Source organism: Lithobates pipiens, unplaced genomic scaffold, assembly GCF_037356315.1.
Source record: "Lithobates pipiens isolate NorthernLeopardFrog02 unplaced genomic scaffold, aLitPip1_a1.2 Scaffold_37, whole genome shotgun sequence".
NCBI lineage: Eukaryota > Metazoa > Chordata > Amphibia > Anura > Ranidae > Lithobates > Lithobates pipiens.
In genome coordinates, this window is record NW_027507825.1 from 16,119,422 (window position 1) to 16,144,146 (window position 24,725).

Genomic DNA, 24,725 nt, shown 5'->3' on the forward strand with positions numbered 1-24,725 from the left:
AATTTGATCTTGCAGCCGTTGGCCAGACTGAATGGCTAGCGGCCACTCCCCGGAGCCTGGCATTCAACGCACGCTAGCTGCCTAAAACCTCATCTAATCCTGCGTGTTATGCTGGCAGAAATGATTTTTTCGCTCTGCATTAAGGTCCCAGTTTCGGCTCTCTGATGTTCCAGCCAGGAGGTGTTTTCCGTGTAGGAAACGTAATCCCGGCACTTGATCTCCTCGCTTCCCTGACATGTTGTGTTTGGCTTTTCTCCTGGCGGAGGAGGGAGCGGAGGTCGTCTGCTTTAGTTATTTTCTCATTGGATATGTGTGTGGAAATATCGCACTCTGGCTCTTTTTATCTCCCAACAGAACTGTTTCACTTTAAAGTTAACCGGCCAGCCTGAGCTGGCCATTCATGACGGCGACCCTACGCCACATGGGATTTCAGGGTCCTTTCATGCAAGCAATACAACACCTCTACACCACCCCCACCTCGCAAGTTAAAACCCCGTATGCTACATCTCCGATCTTCTCTATTGCCAATGGCACCCGCCAGGGCTGCCCCTTATCTCCCTTGCTGTTTGCTCTCTGTATGGAGCCCCTGGCGGAGGCCATTAGAAGCAATCAGGATGTCAAGGGAATTTTTGTTCGGGATAGGGAATTTAAAATATCTTTATTCGCGGACGATGTCATCCTCACCCTGACTCAGCCTAGGACGTCCTTGCCCAACTTGAGTGCGGAACTGCAGCGATACGGGGAGATCTCGGGTTACAAAATGAATGCCTCCAAATCAGTGGCCCTCCCGATTAATATACCTGTGGCGGAGGAAACTCACCTACGTTCGGTGTTTCCCTACAGATGGGAGAACTCTTCTCTTAAATACTTGGGGGTTCTCATTACCCCGTCCTTCCATACCCTCTACCAGGCCAACTTCCCCCCCCCCTCTATAGGGAGATCAGGGCACTTATCCATAAATGGAAGGCTCACCAAATATCGCTCTTAGGGCGGCTCGCGTCTATTAAAATGGTAATTCTCCCCAAACTCCTTTACTTGTTCCAGACGCTCCCGATCCCTTACGCGCACCTCCGTATGCTCCAGAAGGACTTGCTGAAGTTCCTGTGGAACTATAAAAAACATCGGGTTCCTGCCTCCGTTATGACTGCCTTGCGCTCGGACGGGGGCCTGGCGTTCCCCGACCTGGTTAGGTACTACCAAGCGACGCAATTACGGGCTATAGTCTCATGGTTCACGCAGCGGTCGTACAACAAGTGGTCAGTGATAGAGAAGCTATGGTTGGCTCCGATGCACCCGAATAGCCTGCTCTGGGGCACAGAAACATAGATTGATACGAACCGCTTACTGGGGCCGATGGCTCAGCTTAATCAGCTCTGGAGGAAACTCCCGGGAACACAGGCTCCACTCGGAGGCATCCTTGCTAACCTCGTTTCTTTGTAACCCTAAACTCCCGGACGGCCTTACCCACCAGATGTCTTGGCCCTGGGCGTCCCGGGGTTTATTTCACCTGGGACACCTAGTGGACCCCAGATCGAGAAAACTGCTGTCTTTCTCGGAGCTGCAGACTAAACACGACCTCCCCCAGTGGACGTTCTACAGTTACCTACAGATCAGACATTTTGCGCAAACAATAGCACCGAGACTTCAATTCTCCCCGCCCACTCCCTTCGAACTGATTATACTCGAGGGACGGAACCGCAGGGGAATGATATCAGACCTCTACCGCATCCTTAACTCGCACCACTTTCACGCAAAGGGCAAGCACAAGTATATGCTGCGATGGGAAAGAGAGTTGGGTGAGGAACTTCCACTGGAAGCTTGGCAGGGGATATGAAGACAGGCGGCCAAATCCTCCCTGTGTACCCTTTATAAAGAAAACTTTTATAAAATTCTCTACCACTGGTACCAGACCCCAGCTGTGCTCCACAAAATTTATCCCTCCACCTCTGATCGATGCTGGCGCTGTCTACAGGACAGGGGTACCTTATTCCATATATACTGGACTTGCCCTTTGATAGCCCCGTTCTGGACATCAATCCAACAGCTCCTTGTCCGGATATTTGAGGTGCCTGTCCCGTTTGTGCCCAAGTCCTTTCTATTTGGCCTGTCCCAACCGCGGATGGTTAAGCCGTCCCGGCATCTCCTGCGGCATATTCTTACCGCAGCCCGTTGTCTAATAGCCCTTAACTGGAAGAGTCGACTGGCCCCATCTATGGAGGCCCTCTACTCCAGGATTAAGGACGTGGAACTAATGGAGAAGATGACGGCCAGAGTGAGGGACAGGCTGGAGGAATTTGACCGAGTATGGGAGAGATGGCGGCTGCGGGAAGACTAGGGGCGAAATGGTTAAGGTATGGCGACCTGGATCTCTGGCACTTTCTTTTCTTTCTCTTCTCTCTCTTTTCCCTTCTCACCTCTCCTGTTTTTATAGCGGATCTCATCTGCTATGCATTTTGTGTTTTGCATGGGCCGCATGGCAGCTCACACTGGGCCGTGGGGGTTGTGGGGTGGGCGGCTGACTTTTGGTGTCCTCCGCCCCCTCGCACTCTGTCGCCCGAACTACTGGATTATATTGCACATGCCTGTGATCTGTTGCTGCCTATCGCATATCTATATTTACTCTTGCACAGCTCTACAAATGTTTGCCTTTCATTGTACTTCTGTACTGTTTATGTACCTATGCTACCACTGATAGTTAATAAAACGTTATTTGAAAAAAAAGTTAACCGGCCAGAGCACGCCGCACTTGGGGGGGGGGATTATAAAAAGGCTGCATTTCTCCAGCATATCCCTCCAGGGACCACCAAATGAGAGAGATGTACAAATGATGATGATGAGGCTCGGGTTCTGGGTACAAATGTCAAAACGAAAAATTCTGGATGTACCTTTTCTAGCAAACTTTGCAAAAAAAAAGAAAAAAGAGATTTATTGTTCACATATATTGCTGTACATGTTTTACACTTTTGCTGCCAGGTCTGTACATCATACGGCCCTTACATGGGGGGTTCACACACAATCCGATGGCTGCAGCTACCTGGATTGTGTGTGAAACTGACTCCTGCCTGTCAGGTGAAGACATTCAGGCAGCCCAATTGCTCACACACATTCCCGGCACCCGCGCCCCCCGTGCCTGGGCTCTACTTGCCCATCTGCGGGCACGGGAGTGACATGGCAGGTGTTGGCGGCTGGAGGGGAAGGAGAAGAGCCGGACCCACTCTCCTCTCCTTTTTGTCGTTACCCGGAAAGCAACATCTATGATGTCGCTTTCAGCTCAGCCTTACTGTGTCCCCGGCTAGCATAGCCAGGAAGGGATGTATTGCAATGTGATCTGCATTGCATTCAGTGGAGCCCAGAGGAGACATTGGGAGTCTTATGCCCCGTACACACGGTTGGATTTTCCGATGGAAAAGGTCCAATCGGATCATGTTGTCTGAAAATCTGATCGTGTGTGGGCTCTATCGGACTTTTCCAAGAACAAAATCCGATCAGACTTTTTCCGATCGTTTGTAGAAAATCCTGATCGGTCAAATGACGGAGCAATCGCTTGTAAACAAACCAGCGTTATGACCCCGGTTCCTCCCTCCCCTCTCTGTACCGATTGGTACAGCGGAGGGGGAAGAGATCGGTGTCAGCAGCGCTGTGGGCTGGATCTGCAGTGCCCACAGTGCTGCTCACCGACAACCCCTCAATGCCCTGCCAATACTCTGCAATGCCCTGCCAATACTCTGCATTACCCAGCAATGCCCTGCCAATACTCTGCAATACCCAGCAATGCCCTGCCAATACTCTGCGATGCCTTGCCAATACTCTGCGATGCCTTGCCAATACTCTGCGATGCCTTGCCAATACTCTGCGATGCCTTGCCAATACTCTGCGATGCCTTGCCAATACTCTGCGATGCCTTGCCAATACTCTGCGATGCCCCAATACTCTGCGATGCCCTGCCAATACTCTGCAATGCCCTGCCAATACTCTGCAATGCCCTGCCAATACTCTGCAATGCCCTGCCAATACTCTGCAATGCCCTGCCAATACTCTGCAATGCCCTGCCAATACTCTGCAATGCCCTGCCAATACTCTGCAATAACCAGCAATAACCTGCCAATACTCTGCAATAACCAGCCATACCCTGCAATACCCAGCCATAGTCGGTGATACCCTGCAATACCCAGCCACACTCTGCCATGCTCAGCCATATTCTGATACCCTACAACACCCAGCCATTACTGGGTGATACCCTGCAACACCCAGCCATTACTCGGTGATACCCTGCAACACCCAGCCATTACTCGGTGATACCCTGCAACACCCAGCCATTACTCGGTGATACCCTGCAACACCCAGCCATTACTCGGTGATACTCGCGATACCCTGCAATTCTATTTTGGGGTGTCATTTTTGGTATGTACATGCTATGTGTTAGAAATATTGTATAAATGGACAACTTTGTTAAAAAAAAAAAAAAAAATGCATTTTAACCACTTCCTGCCTGCCGTCCATCATATGATGTCCTTGACTTTGTGCGGGGATATCTGAATGGTACCTGTAGCTACAGGCATCATTCAGACATCAGCTTTTTCAGCCAGCGATTCCCTACATCATAAGAACAATCATATCGGCTGTTCCACTGCTTGATCATTCTTACAGGAGGCGTAAGACACACCCCCCCCCCCCCCCCCCCCCACCACACACACTCTCCGCTGCCCTCCGGTGCTTCTACCGACTCGCCAATACGATCAAAGCCAGAATCCGTTTTTATTTTATTTATTTTTTTATTTCAGGCTTTCCAGCCTAGAGGTGAGATGTGGGGTCTTATTGACCCCCCATATCTCACTGTAAAGAGGACCTGTCATGCCATATTCCTGTTACAAGGGATGTTTACATTCCTTGTAATAGGAATAAAGGTGATCAAAAAATTAATTTTTGGGGAAAAAATGCCAAACTAAAATAAAGTAAAATTAATAAAAAAAATAAAATAAATTTAAAGCGCCCCTGTCCCCATGTGCACGCATGCAGAATCGAACGCATATGTAAGTCCCGTCCACATATGAAAACTGTGTTCAAACCACACATGTGAGGTATCGCTGTGAACGTTGGAGCAAGAGCAATGATTTTGGCCCTAGGCCTCCTCTGTAACTCAAAACATGTAACTAGTAAAAAAAATGTAAAGCGCCGCCTATGGGGATTTTTAAGTAGCGACGCTTGGCACCATTCCACAAGCGTGTGCAATTTTGAAGGGTGACATGTTGGGTATCTATTTATTTGGCGTAACTTCATCTTTCACATTATGTAAAAACATTGGGCTTACTTTACTGTTTTTTGTTTTGTTTTGTTTTGTTTTTTAGCACAAAACTGTTTTTTCCCCCAAAAAACGCGTTTGAAAAATTGCTGCGCAAATACCATGCGTGATAAAAAGTTGCAACGACCACCATTGTATTCTCCAGGGTCTTTGCTAAAAAACATATATAATGCTTTGGGGTTCTATGTAATTTTCTAGCAAATAAATGATGATTTTTACATGTAGGAGAGAAATGTCAGAATTGTCCTGGGTGCTCCAGAACGCCTGATGGCGCTCCCTGCATGTTGGGCCTCTGTATGTGGCCACGCTGGGTAAAAGTCTCACACATGTGGTATCGCCATACTCGGGAGTAATAGCAGAATGTGTTTTGGGGTGTAATTTGTGGTATGCATATGCTGTGTGTGGGAAATAACCTGATAATATGACAATTTTGTGAAGAAAAAAAAGGAAAAAAAAAATCTTGATTTTTGCAAAGAATTGTGGGAAAAAATGACAACTTCAAAAAACTCATCATGCCTCTTACTAAATAACTTGAAATGTCTTTTTTCCAAAAAGGGGCCATTTGGGGGGTATTTTTACTTTCCTGGCATGTTAGGGTCTCAAGAAATGAGATAGGCCGTCAGTACTTCAGGTGTGATCAATTTTCAGATATTGGCACCATAGCTTGTGGACTCTATAACTTTCACAAAGACCAAATAATATCCACCAATTTGTACTTATTTTTACCAAAGATATGTAGTAGTATAAATTTTGGCCAAAATGTATGAAGAAAAATTACTAATCTGCTAAATTTTATAACAGAAATAAAGAATTTTTTTTTTATTTTTTTACAGAATTTCCGGTCTCTTTTCTTTTATAGCACAAAAAATAAAAAACCCAGCAGTGATTAAATACCACCAAAAGAAAGCTCTATTTGTGTGAAAAAAGGACAAAATTTTTATATGGGTATAGTGTTGCATGACTGAGTAATTGTTATTCAAAATGTGAGAGCACCAAAAGCTGAAAATTGGTCTGGTTATTAAGGGTGTTTAAGTGCCCAGTGGTTAAAGAGAACCTGTCACCTAAAAATCATCACGTAGGGGACTTTTTGTCCACTGTGTGATTTAAAAAAAAATTAAAAATTTCAGTAAGATATAGCTATCAAAGAAATGTAACAGAATAAATTGTTACCTATATTTATGACTAAAGATCATTTGCAAAATCTTACAACAGAAATAAAATAAAAAGTGTTTTTTTTTTTTTTTAATTGTAGTATTTTTTGTTTATTTAGCAAAACATAAAAAAAAAAAAAAAAACGTGATGATTAACCACTTCCCGACCAGCGCACGACGATGTACGTCGACAGAATGGCACGGGCAGGCATATTGGCGTACATGTACGTCCAATATTCGTTGCCGCCGTGCCATCGGGAGCGCGGCGGCGGCGGCGCGCTCCCGGGCTGGTCGGGACCCCCGTGAGTCCGGTCGCGGGACCCGCGGACTCGATCGCCGCGGGCATCCCCGCGATCGTCTCACGGAGCGGCCGAATGGAGGAAATGCTGTATAAACAACATTTTCCCATTCTGCCTAGCAACTAGTGACGCTGATCTCTGCTCCATGTGATTGGAGCAGAGATCAGTGTACACTAAATGAAAGCCCAACCCCCCCACAGTTAGTAACAAACCCCTAGGAACACTTAACCCCTACACTGCCACCCACTGGTTAACCCTTTCACTGCCAGTGTCATTTACACAGGAATCACTGCATTTATATAGCAGTGATTACTGTATAAATGACAATGGTCCCAAAAATGTGTCAAAAATGTCCGATGGGTCCCCCACAATGTCGCAGTCGCAATAAAAATCGCAAATCGCCGCCATTACTAGTAAAAAAAAAATAATAAAAAATTATTAATAAAAATGCTATAAAACTATCCCTATTTTGTAAACGCTATAACTTTTGCGCAAACCAATCAATAATCGCTTATTGCGATTTTTTTTTTACCAAAAATATGTAGAAGAATACGTATCGGCCTAAATTGAGGGAAAAAAATGTTTTTTTATATATTTTTGGGGGATATTTATTATAACAAAAAGTAAAAAATAATGCGTTTTTTTCAAAATTGTCGCTCTATTTTTGTTTATAGCGCAAAAAATAAAAACCGCAGAGGTGATCAAATACCACCAAAAGAAAGCTCTATTTGTGGGGAAAAAAGGACGTCAATTTTGTTTGGGAGCCACGTCGCACGACCGCGCAATTGTCAGTTAAAGCGACGCAGTGCCGAATCGCAAAAAGTGGTCTGGTCTTTGACCAGCAAATTGGTCCAGTCTGAAAGTGGTTAAATACTACCAAAAGCTTTTATTTGTGTGATATAAATGTAATTTGTGTACAGCGTTGTATGACTGCACAATCGCCACAGTGTTGAATATCAATAAAAAAAAAATGCACTGGTCATGAAAGGTAAAACCACCTGCTAGTCAAGTGGTTTAATGGCTATCATATCTTGGGTTTAAATACACATTATTTGTCCTTGAGGCCCCTTTCACATTTGTGCGACTTTTCCTGTGACTTTGGACATCAGAGTCGCATGAGAAGTCGACCCCCATGATTCCCAGTGATAACCATTCCAATCTGTGTAACTTCAAAGTAGTCCCTGTACTACTTTGGTCCAACTTTGACGCGAGTTGAGGTCCATAGACCTCAAGTTTACCCAGGCATTCCCTGAAATTGCATCAAAATTGCGTGACTTTTAAGTCGCTGCAGTGTGAAAGGGGCCCTAAAACCTGGTACACACTATTAGGACAGGAAGATTTTCCCCCTTAATGACCTACCATTTTTTGCGATACGGCACTGCGTCGCTTTAACTGACAATTGTGCGGTCATGCGACATTGTACCCAAACAAAATCGACGTCCTTTTTTTTGGTGGTGTTTGATCACCTCTGCGGGCTATAAACAAAAAAAAACGCCAATTTAGAAAAAAAAAATTTTTTTTTACTTTTTGCTATATACATTTTTTCATCAGTTTAGGCCAATATGTATTCTACATATTTTTGGTAAAACAAAATTGCAATAAGCATATATTGATTGGTTTGCGCAAAAGTGATAGCGTCTACAAAATAGGGGATCATTTATGGCATTTTTTTTTTTTACTTGTAATGGGGGTGATTAGCGAATTATTTATTTTTAGCGGGACAGCGACATTGCGGTGGACAGATCGAACACCTGTTGTTTGACATGCTGTTAGAAACAGTGACCCCGCTCGCTTCAGAGAGCGGGCTCACTGTTTCTAACAGCATGTCAAACAACAAGTCCTGCACTCCCCCGTTGTGCTGCACACTGATGAGGCGGCTCCTGCTGATCATACGGACAAACAGCTCCTTAATGCTGTGTGCTGACAGCTTTACTCCATAGATAGAGCACTGTTCTTGGCTTTTCCTTCCTAACAATGTCCTGATCCTGTCTGACATACTAAGGCAGGCTGCATGATGGTTACTGGTAGGCTGCATTGATCTCCTGTACCACGTCTGTAGTCTCTGAGCATCTCCTACACCAGTGATGGCGAACCTTGGCACCCCAGATGTTTTGGAACTACATTTCCCATGATGCTCCACTACACTGCAGAGTGCATGAACATCATGGGAAATGTAGTTCCAAAACATCTGGAGTGCCAAGGTTTACCATCACTGTCTCCTATACCACGTCTGCAATCTCTGACCATCTCCTGTACTATGTCTACAGACTCTGACCATCTCCTGTACCATGTCTGCAGTCTCTGACCATCTCCTGTACCATGTCCCCAGTCTCTGACCATCTCCTGTAGTGTGTCTGCAGTCTCTGACCATCTCCTGTACCATGTCTGCAGTCTCTGACCATCTCCTGTACCATGTCTGCAGTCTCTGACCATCTCCTGTACCATGTCTGCAGTCTCTGACCATCTCCTGTACCATGTCTGCAGTCTCTGACCATCTCCTGTACTATGTCTGCAGACTCTGACCATCTCCTGTACTATGTCTGCAGTCTCTGACCATCTCCTGTACTATGTCTGCAGACTCTGACCATCTCCTGTACTATGTCTGCAGACTCTGACCATCTCCTGTACTATGTCTGCAGACTCTGACCATCTCCTGTACTATGTCTGCAGTCTCTGACCATCTCCTGTATCATGTCTGTAGTCTCTGACCATCTCCTGTACCATGTCTGCAGTCTCTGACCATCTCCTGTACTATGTCTGCAGTCTCTGACCATCTCCTGTATCATGTCTGCAGTCTCTGACCATCTCCTGTATAAAAATGTTTTTTTAAAAACAGTCATTTTCGGTATCGGTTTCAGCACCAAAAAACCCATTCGGTGCACCCCTAGTTGAGATGTTAGTACAGCGATTCCCCCCTGCTGTGCTATTGTGTTCTAAGAGGAGGATGCCCCCTACCAGAACACCCCAGTCAGAGATCTGCCATTGGCTGAGTGCGCTGATCGGATGCCAAATGGCAGACCTTTTATGGGCATGAACCTTTGACCGAATCTGGTTGAAAACCCGGCTTCTGTCGAACCGTCTGCTGTACACACGGGCTGAATGTTTGCTGGATTCTATAGAACCGCCCAACATTCCGCCTCTATGTACTATGCTTTACATTATATTAGAGCTGCACAATTCTAGGAAAAAACGAGAATCGCATTTTTTTTTTTTGCTTAGATTAAAGATCACGATTCTCGCGGCGTAATATCTTTCACGTTATACAAAAAATTGGGCTAACTTTACTGTTTATTTTTTAATTCATTAAAGTAGTTTTTTTTTCCCAAAAAATTTGCACTGCTGCGCAAGTACAATGTGACATACAATATTGCTACAATCCCCTTTTTATTCTCTAGGGTCTCTGCTAAAAAAAAATATATATATATATATATATATATATATATATATATATATATATATATATATATATATATATATATATATATATATATTATAATGTTTGGAGGTTCTAAGTAATTTTCTAACATAAAAATACTGATTTTAACTTGAAACCAACAAGTGTCAGGAAAAGGTTTAGTCTTTAAGTGATTAAACCTCATTTACAGACAGAAGTTTCTTCCTTTGCTCTAAAGTCTAAACTGGGGGTCTCCAAACTTTCTAAACAAAGGGCCAGTCTTTCAGACTTTAGGGGGGCCGAAAAAGGGCCAGTGGGAGTAGAAAATGTCCTGACCTCCAGTGTGGGTTAACAATGTCCTATTTTCTCTTTTATATTCATCGACCGACACAGCTCCTCTCTGTAACAAATGGGTTGTTAGCCTTATCACTAGGTAAATACTAGGCAAAATTTTAACACAACACTCAGAACTCTTAGTTCCGCCCAGGGGGGCGGTCCCTCAGGCTACAACCCTCCACCCTGCAAAGCAGCATCAGTTTTATTTTGCCTAGTAAAGGAGAAGGCCTAGGAACCCTGCGGGCCCATCGGTCCATGCTTTTTTATGCAGAAGCTTGGGTTTTTGCACAAGATGAATGATCCTGTGATCTACTATCAACAGCCGGCTGGGTGACAGGCTGGATACCCTTATCCTTGTAGTCTCCCCAGTCCGCCCATCGAGCGTGTGCAGGTCGCAGCTACGGCTCGGCAGGCCATGACCTACCTCAACTCCAGAGGTAGTCGGTAAGCTTTTATGCTCCAGGGGGTACATATGACCGGGCTACTGATGTCTGCGTCACAGTATGCCGAGGCCAGTAGCTACCCTGTACCGATCAGGAGTAGCTGTACAATGGAATGTCTCCCAGCTCTTCAGGACTGGAGAGTACAGCTCTCCCTGCCCCGGCGGGGCTGAGCAGCTGGGCATTCCCTGGGAGGTCGATTCGGTGGTCCCTCACCTCCCTCTCTTCTCTCCCCTATCGCTATCTTCACTCCCCTCCACATTTTTCAGATCGTTTAGCGATCATTCTGGCGAACTGCCACCTTCGCAGGTTTGGTTTCCTCTGCACCTGGGGGCACTAGGGGTCTACAGGCACTACTTGTGAACAGTGCAGAACTCCTCCTCTGGGTGGTGAGTCCGGCGGGTTAGAGCCCCTCAGTCAGCGGCAGCAAGGAGGGTGGGACTGTCACTGTCCTAAGACCCCTTCGGGTGGCAGACAGGGCAGGGTCAGCATGGCTTCAGAAACTGGTGTTTCTTCCCCGAATCCAGGCAATTGCAACCGGGTCACCTGCGGACTGCGCAGTTCCCATGGACACCCTGACGGCGGTCCCCAATTAGTTTGTTGCCAAGATGAAGGCAGTACCTGGGAAGAAAGGTGCTAAAAAGCGACCCCTTGTGTTGCAGACACTGAGTGGGCAAAACTTTTGCACCACCAATTGGGAGAGCAACAGGCTTCCCCTGTCTGCATGGAACTAGCAGACCAACTAGTGCAAGGCCTTAAGTACGTCTGTGATGCGGCCCTGGATACTCTCCCTCTGTTATCCATGGCCTCAGTGTCAGCTGTGGTGCTGAGGCGTCTAATTTGGCTAAAATGCTGGTCTGCTGACCAGGCATCCAAAAAAGCCCTGACGGATCTTCCCTTCCTTGGCGACCGGCTCTTTGGAGTCTCATTAGGTGACGACATTAAAAATGCCACCGGTGGTAAGAGTACCCTACTCCCACAGGCCAGGAAGGCTAAGGAGCCACGCCATAGGCAAGGGCCCTCGCTTTTCCGCTCACAAGCGCCTTTTTCGTCCACCCGGAACAAAACGTCCCCAGCCCGACAGGAAGCCCACGGATGGTCAAAAACGTCCCTGGAACTGCAAGCCTAACAAGCCTGCGAATAAAAGTGCTACCGCATGAAGGTTTGCCCCTACCCATGTCTCGGGTGGGGGGTCGACTTCAGGAGTTTGCAGCACGGTGGTCCTCCCAGGTTTTCCGACCAATGGGTCTGCGATCTGATTTCCACAGGCTACAAGATAGAGTTTCTCTCTTGGCTGCGAAACAGATTTTTCCCCTCCAGCATACCCGTATCCCCGGTTCCCTGGGATGCTCTGTTGGGGGCGGTAAGGGATTTGCTGAATCGCAGGGTGATTGTACTGGTTCCAGACTTGGAATGCTTCCAGGAATTCTACTCAAATCTGTTTGTGGTTCCCAAGAAGGAAGGGGTACATCCGATCTTGGACCCAAAAGCCCTCAATCACTTTGTGAATGTGCAGAGGTTCAGAATGGAATCGGTTCGCTCAGTAGTCGCTGCACTCCATCAAGGGGACTCCCTGGTGTCCTTAGACATCCAGGAAGCGTACCTGCACATACCCATATGCCTTCGGCATCAAAAGTTTCTGCGATTTGCAGTCGGGGAAGCCCACTACCAGTTTGTGGCTCTTCCTTTTGGTCTGGCATCAGCCCCCCCCCCCCCCCCCCGAGTATTTACCAAGGTACTGGCTCCAGTTTATGGCGTTGCTGCGACAACGTGGGATCGCGATCGTGGGATACCTAGACGATCTCCTCCTGAGAGCATCTTCCGCCTCAGAATTAAAGGAGGATGTGGCGTTCACCATGCAGACCCTGCAAGAATTTGGGTGGCTGTTGAACCTCAAAGTCGGTGATTGTGCCGACCCAGTGTATGGAGTACCTAGGCTTGATGTTGAACTCCAGGAAAGCAAGAGTTTTTCTCCCTTCAGACAAATTGCAGACTCTCAGGTCCTCGGTAAAACTGCTGATGGATTGCAAGTGGTCGTCGCTCCGCTTTTTCATGCGAGTACTGGGGCTCATGGTAGCCTCCTTCAAGGCAGTACCTTATGCCCAGTTCCTCTCCAGAGTCCGGCAGAAGGAGATTTTGACAAAATGGGACAAAACTCAGTTGTCCCTAGATCGACCGATCCAGGTGAGCCAGTCAGTCAGAGACTCACTGATCTAGTGGTTGAGGTCCCCGGTGATTCAGTCCGGAAAATCGTCCCTTCCTTTGAAATGGACGGTGATCACAATGGATGCCAGTCTATCCGGCTGGGGTGGAGTGATGGGGGTTCAGTCCGCTCAGGGCCGCTTGTCGACGGCAGAATCCGAGTTGCCGATCAACCTGCTCGAATTGAGAGCGATCAGGCTGTGCCTCTACACATGGTCGATGAGACTTCAAGGTCGTCCGATCAGGATACAGTCGGACAACGCCACGGCTGTGGCATACGTCAATCACCAAGGGGGAACAAGAAGCTCAGCTGCTGCACGGGAGGTCCCTCACATACTTTGGTGGGCAGAGCGACACGTACCGGCCCTGTCTGCCATTTACATCCCGGGAGTGGAGAACTGGCAGGCGGACTATCTTCAGTCGACAGATGCTGGACCCAGGAGAATGGGCATTGCATCCGGAGATATTCAGGTTGCTGTGCCTGAAGTGGGGCACACCAGACGTGGACCTGCTGGCCTCCCGTCTCAAAGGAAGGTGCCAAGATTCGTGTCCAGGACAAGAGATCCGCGGTCAGACGCGCTGGTGGCTCCGTGGGATCAGTACCAGCTGATCTACGCCTTTCCTCCACTGAAACTCTTGCCGCGGATGCTTCACATAGTGGAAGCCGAGGGGATCCCAGAAATACTGGTTGCCCCAGATTGACCTCAGCGTCCTTGGTAGGCAGACCTTGTGTGTCTGGTGGCAGACGCTCCCTGGTGACTGCCGTTGTGAGGGGACCTTCTGTCTCAAGGTCCGATTCTCCATCCTGCTTTACCATTGCTGGCTTTAACGACATGGCTATTGAGAGCCAGGTGTTGAGGAGCCGGGGTCTGTCGGACTTGGTGATTCCAACTACATTGAGAGCACGGAAATCTTCTCAGAAGATATACCATCGTACCTGGAAGGCCTACATCTCCATGTGTGAGGAGAAAGGATTGCATCCACGCTCCTTTTCCATATCCAGGATCCTGCTGTTTCTCTAGCAAGGAGTAGACCAGAGATTGGCATTAAGCACCATCAAAGGACCATCAACGACCCATGGCATCGCACTCCTTAGTGAGTACTTTCATTCAGGAGATACGACATGTAGTCCCTCCGGTGCGTCCACCGTTACTCCCTTGGGGTTTGAACCTGGTGTTGTCGGCACTTCAAAAACCGCCGTTTGAAAATATCAGGGAGATTTCCCTGTTGACTCTTTCCCAGAAAGTGGTCTTTCTAGTGGCCATCACATCGGCCAGGAGCTTTCCGACGTCGATCGCTCAGGTGTGTAAGGCGGCGACCTGCTCCTCTGCCCATACGCTTACCAAGTTCTACAAGGTAGACGTCAGTGCATCGACTGATGCCTGTTTTTGGCTGCAAAGTTTTGCAGGCGGCCGTGTAGTTGCAATTGAAAATGCAATATATAATTTTTCCTGGTTTTACCATAAAAACGCAGTACTGTTATGTTAATGCACTGTTGCATTACTTCCGCAGTCTGGTGCGGTCTGGGGATCACTCCTGTTGAGGATGCCCTGTTTTTTTGCGGTGGTTTTCCACGCACTGCTGTTTTTTTGTGGGTATAGTTTCACTAGTTTCCACTTGCCATGGTGGATGAAGTTTTTATGCTGTTTTTCCCACTCCTCGTTTTGGCACTGCTTGTGGATGTGCCATTTGTTACAGAGAGGAGCTGTGTCGGTCGGTGAATATAAGAGAAAATAGGATTTTTTTGTACTCGCCGTAAAATCCTTTTCTCTGTAATTCACCGACCGACACAGCCCCCACACCTCCTTTTATCTTTACGTAATACTGCTTGTTGACGTACTGATGCTGCTTTGCAGGGTGGAGGGTTGTAGCCTGAGGGACCCCCCCGGGTGGAACTAAGAGTTCTGAGTGTTGTGTTACAACTTTGCCTAGTATTCTCCTAATGATAAGGCTAACAACCCATTTGTTACAGAGAGGAGCTGTGTCGGCTGGTGAATTACAGAGAAAAGGATTTTACAGTGAGTACAAAAAATCCTAATTTTGGTGTCAGTGGGAGGATTTGTGCCCCATTGTTGGGGTCAGTGGAAGGAATAGTGCCCCCTTGCTGGTGTCAGTTGGAGGATGAATGTCCCATTGTTTGTAGGTACCAATTAAAGAAATTTTGCCCCAATGTTGGTGATAATGGGAGGATTCGTGCCCCATTAGTGTCTGTGGAAGGAGTAGTGCCCCATTGGTGTCTGTGGAAGGAGTAGTGCCCCATTGGTGTCTGTGGAAGGAGTAGTGCCCCATTGTGCAAAAATCCTACCAAGCAGTGTAGAATGAGCAGCGCTAAATACTCAGTGAATATGCTAATACACACTCTAAACTGAAATGTATCCAATAAAGTATACACATAACATAAATAACATTGATTGTTACCACTTATATATTATTACTATAATAGCAACACCCTGTGAAGTGAATAATTGCAACAAATGAATGAATGAATAAGTAAATGAAGTGTCCAGTTTTTAAACACAAAAAGTCCAACGTTCATTAGATAGTGACTAGTGAATCAATTATAATTCATAAAGACTTCCGGGAACATTCCTCCACCACACCGCCGTGACTTCAATCCCCTTATGTGCACACACTCACCAGCTGTTTATACCTCACACTGCCGTGTTTGGCTATAGACGCTTAACCTCCCTGGCGGTATGATTCAGTCCGGGTTTTAGGTGCTGAAAGCGGTACAATTATTTTGCATGGGAATTTGGCATTTTATTTTGTAGTCCTGTAATTCTTAGGAATAACTCTCTTAAATCTGTTCAAACCAGAGTCTAGCAGACATCCCGGGTATGATAAAGTTTATAATATAATAAAGAATAATAAAAATTATTCAATAATGTAATCAAATCCAAAAACACTGAAAAAGGGACACGTTTTGGTTGCTATGGACAATCTCCAAATTCCAGGCAGAAAAAACAGTATTTATAATATAAAAGTGCATGCAGGGCACTGCACAGACCACTAGGGACAAAGGGGTGTGTAATTTTTAATACAGTACTGTAATCTGTAAGATTACAGTGCTGTGTGTGTTTTGTGTCTTTTTACTTTTTTGAATTTGCCGCCGTTCTCCGCTCCCGTGCGCCGTAACGTCGCAGGGAACGGAGCTCGGCGGCACTCGGCACTGTGAATCGAGCGGAGGACAGCTCGATCACACAGCGCGGGGGATATCGCTGGATCCAGGGGACAAGGTAAGTAACTCTCCCTGTGTCCTCCCCTGCATCTAGCGATGCAATCCCGAGTCTGGCTCGGGGTTACCGCTTCTATCAGTAAATTCCTAACCCGAGCCAGACTCGGGATTACCGCTAGGGGGGTTAAACCCTCTTTTCACGGGGATGAAGAGTGACAGATCTTCAGGTGTCAGTCAGAGGCACATACAGAGCTCTCGATTAATCCTCTCTACACACTTCACATGTACCGTATATACTCGAGTATAAGCCGAGATTTTCAGCCTCTTTTTTGAGGCTGAAAGTGCCCCCCTCGGCTTATACTCGAGTCATCGCCGTCTGACTGCTCGATCAGCGTATCGAGCAGACAGACGGCGGACATACTACAATTTGAAAGCCGCACCTCCTTCTCCGCCTCCGCCTGTGATAGGCGGAACACTGAATTTCCCAGCAGCCTGTGTTCCGCCTATCACGGACATCGTCTCATCCTCGTCCGTAGTACGAGGATGAGACGATATCGGTGATAGGCGGAACACAGGCTGCTGGGAAATTCAGTGTTCCGCCTATCACAGGCGGAGGCGGGGCTTTTGAATTTTAGAATGGCCGCCGAGGCGATCCTGGCAAGGCACGGGACGGAGGCAAGGCAAGGCACGGGACGGGACGGGACGGAGGCAAGGCACGAAACGACACGGGACGGAGGCAAGGAGGCAAGGCACGGGACGGAGGCTCAGGACACAGGTAGGCTGGACACACACACACACACACACACACACACACACACACACACACACACACACACACACACGGACACACACACACAGGGATGGATGGAGACACACACACACAGGGATGGATGGAGACACACACACACAGGGATGGATGGATGGAGACACACACACACAGGGATGGATGGATGGATGGACACACACACACACACAGGGATGGATGGATGGATGGACACACACACACACAGGGATGGACGGACACACAGGGACGGACACACACACAGGGATGGACAGGCATGTCTCACCCTCGGCTTATACACGAGTCAATAAGTTTGCCAGTTTTTTGGGGGGTAAATTGGGGGCCTCGGCTTATATTCGGGTCGGCCTATACTCGAGTATATACGGTAAATGAAAAAAGCACAGCCTCCGATAGTGTAAAACCTTCACACACTTTAATTTCATAAAATTTCACTGCATTACACTCACATGTGGAATATCAAAGGCACACCATAAACAAATTGCACAGCACTCCAAGACCAAAGTATCTGGATAATGGATGGCCACGGCAGACCCAGGGCTTACGAGATAGCAAGATAACAGCTATAAGGCTCACCACTCCTCGTCCCAGCCCCTGTCAGTAGCCACTCTGTGTATATTGGTCAGCCTTCCGTGCCTACCTCAATGATCCCTCTGTAGCCACACCCCCATTGGTGCCGGTGGAAGGAGTAGTGCCCCATCAGTGCTGGTGGAAGGAGTAGTGCCCCGTTGGTGTCGGTGGAAGGAGTAGTGCCCCGTTGGTGTCGGTGGAAGGAGTAGTGCCCCGTTGGTGTCGGGGGAAGGAGTAGTGCCCCGTTGGTGTCGGTGGAAGGAGTAGTGCCCCGTTGGTGTCGGTGGAAGGAGTAGTGCCCTGTTGGTGTCGGTGGAAGGAGTAGTGCCCCGTTGGTGTCGGTGGAAGGAGTAGTGCCCCGTTGGTGTCGGTGGAAGGAGTAGTGCCCCGTTGGTGTCGGTGGAAGGAGTAGTGCCCCGTTGGTGTCGGTGGAAGGAGTAGTGCCCCATTGGTGCCGGTGGAACCAGTAGTGCCCCGTTGGTGCCGGTGGAAGGAGTAGTGCCCCGTTGGTGCCGGTGGAAGGAGTAGTGCCCCGTTGGTGCCGGTGGAAGGAGTAGTGCCCCGTTGGTGCCGGTGGAAGGAGTAGTGCCCCGTTGGTGCCGGTGGAAGGAGTAGTGCCCCGTTGGTGCCGGTGGAAGGAGTAGTGCCCCGTTGGTGCCGGTGGAAGGAGTAGTGCCCCGTTGGTGCCGGTGGAAGGAGTAGTGCCCCGTTGGTGCCGGTGGAAGGAGTAGTGCCCCGTTGGTGCCGGTGGAAGGAGTAGTGCCCCGTTGGTGCCGGTGGAAGGAGTAGTGCCCCATTGGTGCCGGTGGAAGGAGTAGTGCCCCATTGGTGCCTGGTGGAAGGAGTAGTGCCCCACTGGTGCCGGTGGAAGGAGTAGTGCCCCATTGTTGGTGTCCATAGATTGAATAGTACCCCAAGGACCAGATAAAAGCAAGCAAAGGGCCACAGTTTTGAGACCACTGGTCTAAACTAAAGAACAAAAGGTTACAATGTTTACAGTTTGCTCAGGTGAGGAATGTTGTGAAACTTGGCAGACTGCTTGTTTTTTTTTTTTCTGACAGCTGATGGCTTGAGCAGAGAACTTTGCATAGAATCGGGAAAATGCTTTGTTAAGATCGCGAGGGGGAAAGAATCTCGATCCTTAATTTATTGTGCAGCTATACTTTGTATATAGTGGGACTGTCTCATTCTAGGTCCGGCAGATGATTGGAATCGTACCAAAGCTGCTTTTTGTGTTTTCCAGGTCTGTGTCTGGAGAAGCTGCCGGTATCTGCTTCTATGAACAGCCTCCACGTGGACCGGGACCAAGAGATCATCACCTGCTATGAGAAGGCCGGAGACATTGCCCTGCTCTATCTGCAGGAGGTGGAGAGAGTGAGTGCCCGCTGGGCTCTGTCCTTTTTGGTTGATGAAGCTTTTATATTCCATGTCGTTGTGCAGACAGCTCCCCGGTTTGGTCTCATGAGAATGGAACAAGCCGGAAGGTGTTTGTAGCCGAAGCACCCAGAGAAGGATAAATGACATAATAAAACAAATCGTGGAGGAACAAAAATCCAGACCAATGTTGTAATGAAGAAATATTTATTTAGAACACCAATGGCACATTTCATTACAACTTGTCACCTCCCCAGATAAGAGATCGGTGATTTCGCTCTATGAGTTGATTGGAGAAGATCAGCGGCATGAGGACGACTGTGCGTTCACCGCTGATGGCCTTTTAAAGCGATATTAAAACCAAAAGCAAACATTTTTATTATATTGCAACTTACAAATTCTTAGATGTGATGGCTACATTCGTTTTTCTTAGGCTTTTTCATTGATTGTATCGCCGCAATCGCAGTGCGAGAGCAATAATTCTAGCACTAGACCTTTGCTGTAAACCGGTGACCTGTAGAAATTTTTTATTGTAGTAGCCTATGGAAAATTTTAAGTACCGTAGTTTGTCACCATTCCACAAGTGTGTGCAATTTTAAAGCGTCGCATGTTAGGTATCTATTTACTCAACGTAACATCATCTTTCACATTATACAAAAATTGGGTTAACTTTACTGTTTTTTTTTTTTTTTTTAATTCATGAAACTGTATTTTTTTCCAAAAAATTGCATTTGAATGACTGCTGTGCAAATACAGTGTAACATAAAATATTGCCATTTTATTCTGAAGGGTCTCTGCTAAAATGTATATATATTATGTTTGGGGATAGGGTGGATTTGATTTAAATCACTCGCCTCTTTCTGAGAATTGTTGTTTACAAGTTAAAAAAAATTTTTTGCTAGAAAATTACTTAGAACCCCCAAACATCATACCTTTTTTTTTTTTTTCTAACACCCCAGAGAATAAAATGGCAGTTGTTGCAATACTTTGTCATTTTTTTTTTTATATTGTGAAAGATAATGTTAGGCCAAGTAAATTGATACCCAGCATGTCACGCTTCAAAATTGTGCCCACTCGTGGAATGGCGACAAACTTTTACCCTTTAAAAATCTCCATAGGCGACGTTTAAAAATGTTTACAGGGTGCATTTTTTGAGTTGCAGAGGAGTTTTAGGGCTAGAATTATTGTTCTAGCCCTAAATGTGTGGTTTGAACACCGTTTACATATGCGGGTGCTACTCACATATGCGTTCGCTTCTGCACGCAAACTCGTTGGGATGGGGCGTGTTTAAAAAATGTTTACTTTTTTTTTTTTTTTTTTTTTTTTTAACTGTTCTTTGAAAAAAATAATAATTGTCACTTTTATTCCTATGGCAAAGAATGTAAACTTTCCTTGTAATAGAAAAAAAGCATGACAGGTCCTCTTAAATATGAGTTCTCGGGGGGGTCAAAAAGACCTCAGATCTCATATTTACACTAAAATGCAATAAAAATAAAAACATCATTTAAAAAAAAAATATGGCTCTTTAAGAGCTATGGTCAGAAGTGACGTTTTCACGTCGCTTCCACCCTGCAATGATATGGAGACGAGACATCTTCCCCTCACTCATCTCCATGTCAGGCTAGGGAACGGATCCGAACGCCTGGACGCTGGCGCGCAGCAGGGTTTCTCTCCCGCCGCTGATAAAAGTGATCTTGTGGCGAATCCGCTGCAGAGACCACTTTTAGGTCAGAAGAGGATACCGGGGTTATGGACAGCTAGCTGCTGCCATAACATTGATATTCCTCTTTAAAGTACCGACGTATAACAACGGTGGGCGGTCCGGAAGTGATTAAATCCCTAGTAAAAAGGTAATTTTTAAAGAGCAATGGTCATCTCTGTCCTGCAGCGGCTCCTCCTCCTCTGACCCGCTGTTGACTCACCGACAGTCTCATTCACTTTAATGGGACGGCTGGTGATGCAGCAGTGACACAACAAGGTGAGGGACGTGGCGGCAGAAGGTGAGTGGATGCCCGCTAACAGGCGCTGCCATGATGGATCTGAAATGACAGGTGCTCTTTAAATGTAAGGACTTATTCTTGCTGGTTGTTGGAATCTTTTAATATTTGTAAACAAAATGAAGATTTCCTATTTAGAATAATAAGCTGTCAGGTTAGTAAAACCATTATATCAGAACAGATTCAATCATACAGTTTGTAGTGTACATCGATTTGCAAAACAATGGGATAAAGGAATATCCCTGAACGTTGTTTTATCTCATGGGTACTGTGACATTGTGTGAATGCATCAATGCAGTGCATGTTATCTCAGCTTGCAGAGCTTGGATTAATTGAATGAGTTACCAAGAATGTAAATATTGCAGAATATACAGCCTCATGCTACATAACCAAGCTCCATTTCATGCTGAATAAACTAAATGATTAATTTATATTAAATAGAAAACTATCTTTAGATATATTTTTACTCCAAAAGCATTTTATTAAAATAAATTTGATAAAAATAATCAATTTTAAATTAAAAAAAAATCTGATTTTTTTTAATTATTTTTTTTTAATCATTGATTTATATCCACCCTGTTTGGGGGGTTCTAAGTAATTTGCTAACAAAAAGTACGGATTTTAACCACTTGCCGACCACTGCACGCTGATAAACGTCGGCGCAATGGCAGCAATGGGCAAATGAGCGTACATGTACGTCCCCTTTTAAATAGAGGGGCTAGCGGCCGCCCACTGCGTGCAACGTGACCATGCCCGCAGGATCCGTGGACACTCTGTCCTCCAATCTCCCGGCGATCATGTCGCGTAGCCGCAGAACGGGGAAGTGTAAACAAGGCATTTCCCCGTTCTGCCTTGTGACATAACAGAGATCACTGCTCTGTCATCGGGAGCAGTGATCGCTGTCATGTGAGTGGAAGCCCCCCACAGTTAGAATCACTCCCTAGGACACACTTAACCCCTTGATCGCCCCCTAGTGGTTAACCCCTTCCCTGCCAGTGTCATTTACACAGTAAGCAGTGCATCGCTGCCATTACTAATAAAACAAAAAAAATAATAAAAATGCCACAAAACTATCCTCTATTTTGTGGACGCTATAACTTTTTTGCGCAAACCGATCTACGCTTATTGTGATTTTTTTTTTTTTTATTATTTATTTTTTCCTCCTGTGTGTGTGTGTATGTGTGTGTATATATATATATATATATATATGTGTGTGTGTGTATGTATATGTATATGTATATGTATATATATATATATATATATATATATATAATTTTTTATTTTTTCCTTCAAAATTGTCCCTATTTTTTTGTTTATAGCACAAAAAATAAAAAAACGCAGAGATGATCAAGTACCACAAAAAGAAAGCTCTACTTGTGGGAAAAGGACGTCAATTTTGTTTGGGTGCAATGTTGTATGATCGCACAATTGTCAGTTAAAGCGTGTCAGTGCCAAATCACAAAAAGTGCTCTGGTCAGGAAGGGGGTAAAATCTTCCAGGGCTGAAGTGGTCAAAGGGGTTTTAAACACTCGTGTTTATTCACCTTAATGCATCCTATGCATTGAGGTGAAAAAACACTTGGCAGTCACCGCCTGGGCCCTGGAATTTCACCTGGCGGAGAGGCGCTCTTCTTTTGCCAGGGGTCCTTGGCTCTTGATTGGCTAGATTGATAGCAGCGCAGCCATTGACTCCTGCTGCTGTCAATCAAATGCAATAATGCAGGGGGGGGGGGGGGGGGGGCAAGTCCGGCATTCGTGTCTTTCGACGCAAATGCTGGACTCGGGAGAGCACTTCTACTAGGGGGTTATCTGAAGAGCCACGAGAGATGCCGAGGGACCCCAGAAGTTGGTGTTCGGGGGGGCCACTCTGTGCAAAACAAACTGCGCAGTGGAGGCAAGTATGACATGTTTGTAAAGATTTACATTTATTTTTTTTTTTAAACAATCACTGTCAGAAAAAGGCTTAGACATGAAGGGGTTAACGCAATAAGATAAAAAGCCTTCTGTGTGCAGCAGCCCCTCCCCAATACTTATCTGAGCCCCGTCTAGATCCAGCAATGCTGCAGGAGTGTTTCGGCCCGTGGACCCCCCCCCCCCCCATTGACAGAGACAGCAGTGCGGCGCCACTGTTTCCCACTGCTGCCAATGAGGAGAGAAAAACGGTGGGGCTGGGCCATGGCTCCATGTCTGAATGGACACAGGCAGCTGTGACTCGGCTCGGGTGCCCCCATAGCAAGCTAGTTTCTGTGGGGGCACTCAACAGGAGGGAGGGAGGGACCAGGAGCACTCAAGGGACCCGAGAAGAGTAGGATCTGGGCTACTCTTTGCAAATCCTCTGCACAGAGCAGGTAAGTATAACATGTATGTTATTTTTAACTAGAACAACACAAGACTTTAGTATCACTTTAAAGTGTTACCAAACCCAGGATCCTGCATTCACTATATCTGGTCTCCCACAGTACACAGAACATGGAAATCCAATTATGTTACTAAATATAAACTGCTAAATACCTTTTCTCATCAGCAGTATAGAGCAGTCTTGTGACTTCTATCTGTCAGGCTGCAGGACCCCTGACCCTCTGTCTGCACAGTGCTGATTACATGCACTCTCCCAAGAAAAAAAATTCTCTAGCAATACATACCAAGCTGAGCATGTGCAGAGTGCCCCCAAGGCTCTGTACTATCAGGAGATGGATTGGGGACAGTGGAAGAAGGGAAGGACAAGATAGAAGAGCTGGTCAGAGACCGCGGACGCGGTAGAAGAGCTGGTCAGAGACCGCGGACGCGGTAGAAGAGCTGGTCAGAGACCGCGGACGCGGTAGAAAAGCTGGTCAGAGACCGCGGACGCGGTAGAAGAGCTGGTCAGAGACTCTGAATATGATCTAGTGGTTGAAGACTGGGAACATGCATGAAGAGACTTTAATAGACTGGAGTCGCATTACACGAGACTGCTAAATATCACTACTATAACAGGGCAATAGGGAAACACATTTTGGTGACTTCAGGGGCTCAGAGGGCCACACAGAAAGCGTCGGACTACCCCAGGCTGGGGCTTCAGGACTATAAGGCCCCTTTCACACTAACGTCCCGTTCAGGCCCGCCTGTCAGTTTTTCAGGCGGACCTGAACGGGTGCTCCATAGAGCTCTATGGAGCGTCGGATGTCAGCGGTGACATGTCCGCTGACATCCGACCCGCTCCGATCCGAAAAAGTGTGACGGAGGAAAAAGCTATTTTTCCATCCGTCTGCGGATCGGATCGGATGGCGACGGGCACTGCGGTCCGTCGTCATCCGATCTCCCATAGGGGAGAGCGGCGCTGTGACAGGTCCGTCCCTGCACAGTGTGCGGAGACAGACCTGTCATCTCCCTGCTCAGCGGGGATCGGCGGAGTGATCCCCGCTGAGCAAACGGACATCCACGGGGCGGATCAGAACTGATCCGCCCCGTGTGAAAGGACCCTAAGGCATCCATGATTGAAAGAAATGACATCCAGTAAGTGAAAGGGGCGGGCCAGGAACAGTCAAGCTTGGAAGGAAAGGGTTAGATGATGATGAACTTCCTCCAGCCAGGAAATGATGGGGGGGGGGGGGGGAGAGATCTGACTTGCTGCAGCTTTTAATGCACATTGTGAGAAGCTAACAGTGTGCAGTGAAATCAGGCTAAGTTTCAGTCCAGGAGAGGAGCCGGTAC

At 46.8% G+C, this 24,725-nt stretch overlaps 1 protein-coding gene across 7 annotated transcripts in view; it reads left to right on the plus strand.

The window, feature by feature from the left end:
* The window catches only part of TTC7B (tetratricopeptide repeat domain 7B), a 225,331-nt gene that overhangs the window by 25,494 nt on the left and 175,112 nt on the right, over window positions 1–24,725 (plus strand). For all 7 annotated transcript variants that reach the window (XR_013269953.1, XM_077466764.1, XM_077466766.1 and 4 more), the window contains exon 4: window positions 18,909–19,039. Coding sequence is in view for 6 of the 7 variants with exons in the window: in XM_077466764.1 (XP_077322890.1) it covers window positions 18,909–19,039 (131 nt within the window). In the remaining variant the exon portion in view is untranslated. The remainder of the gene's footprint in view (window positions 1–18,908; window positions 19,040–24,725) is intronic.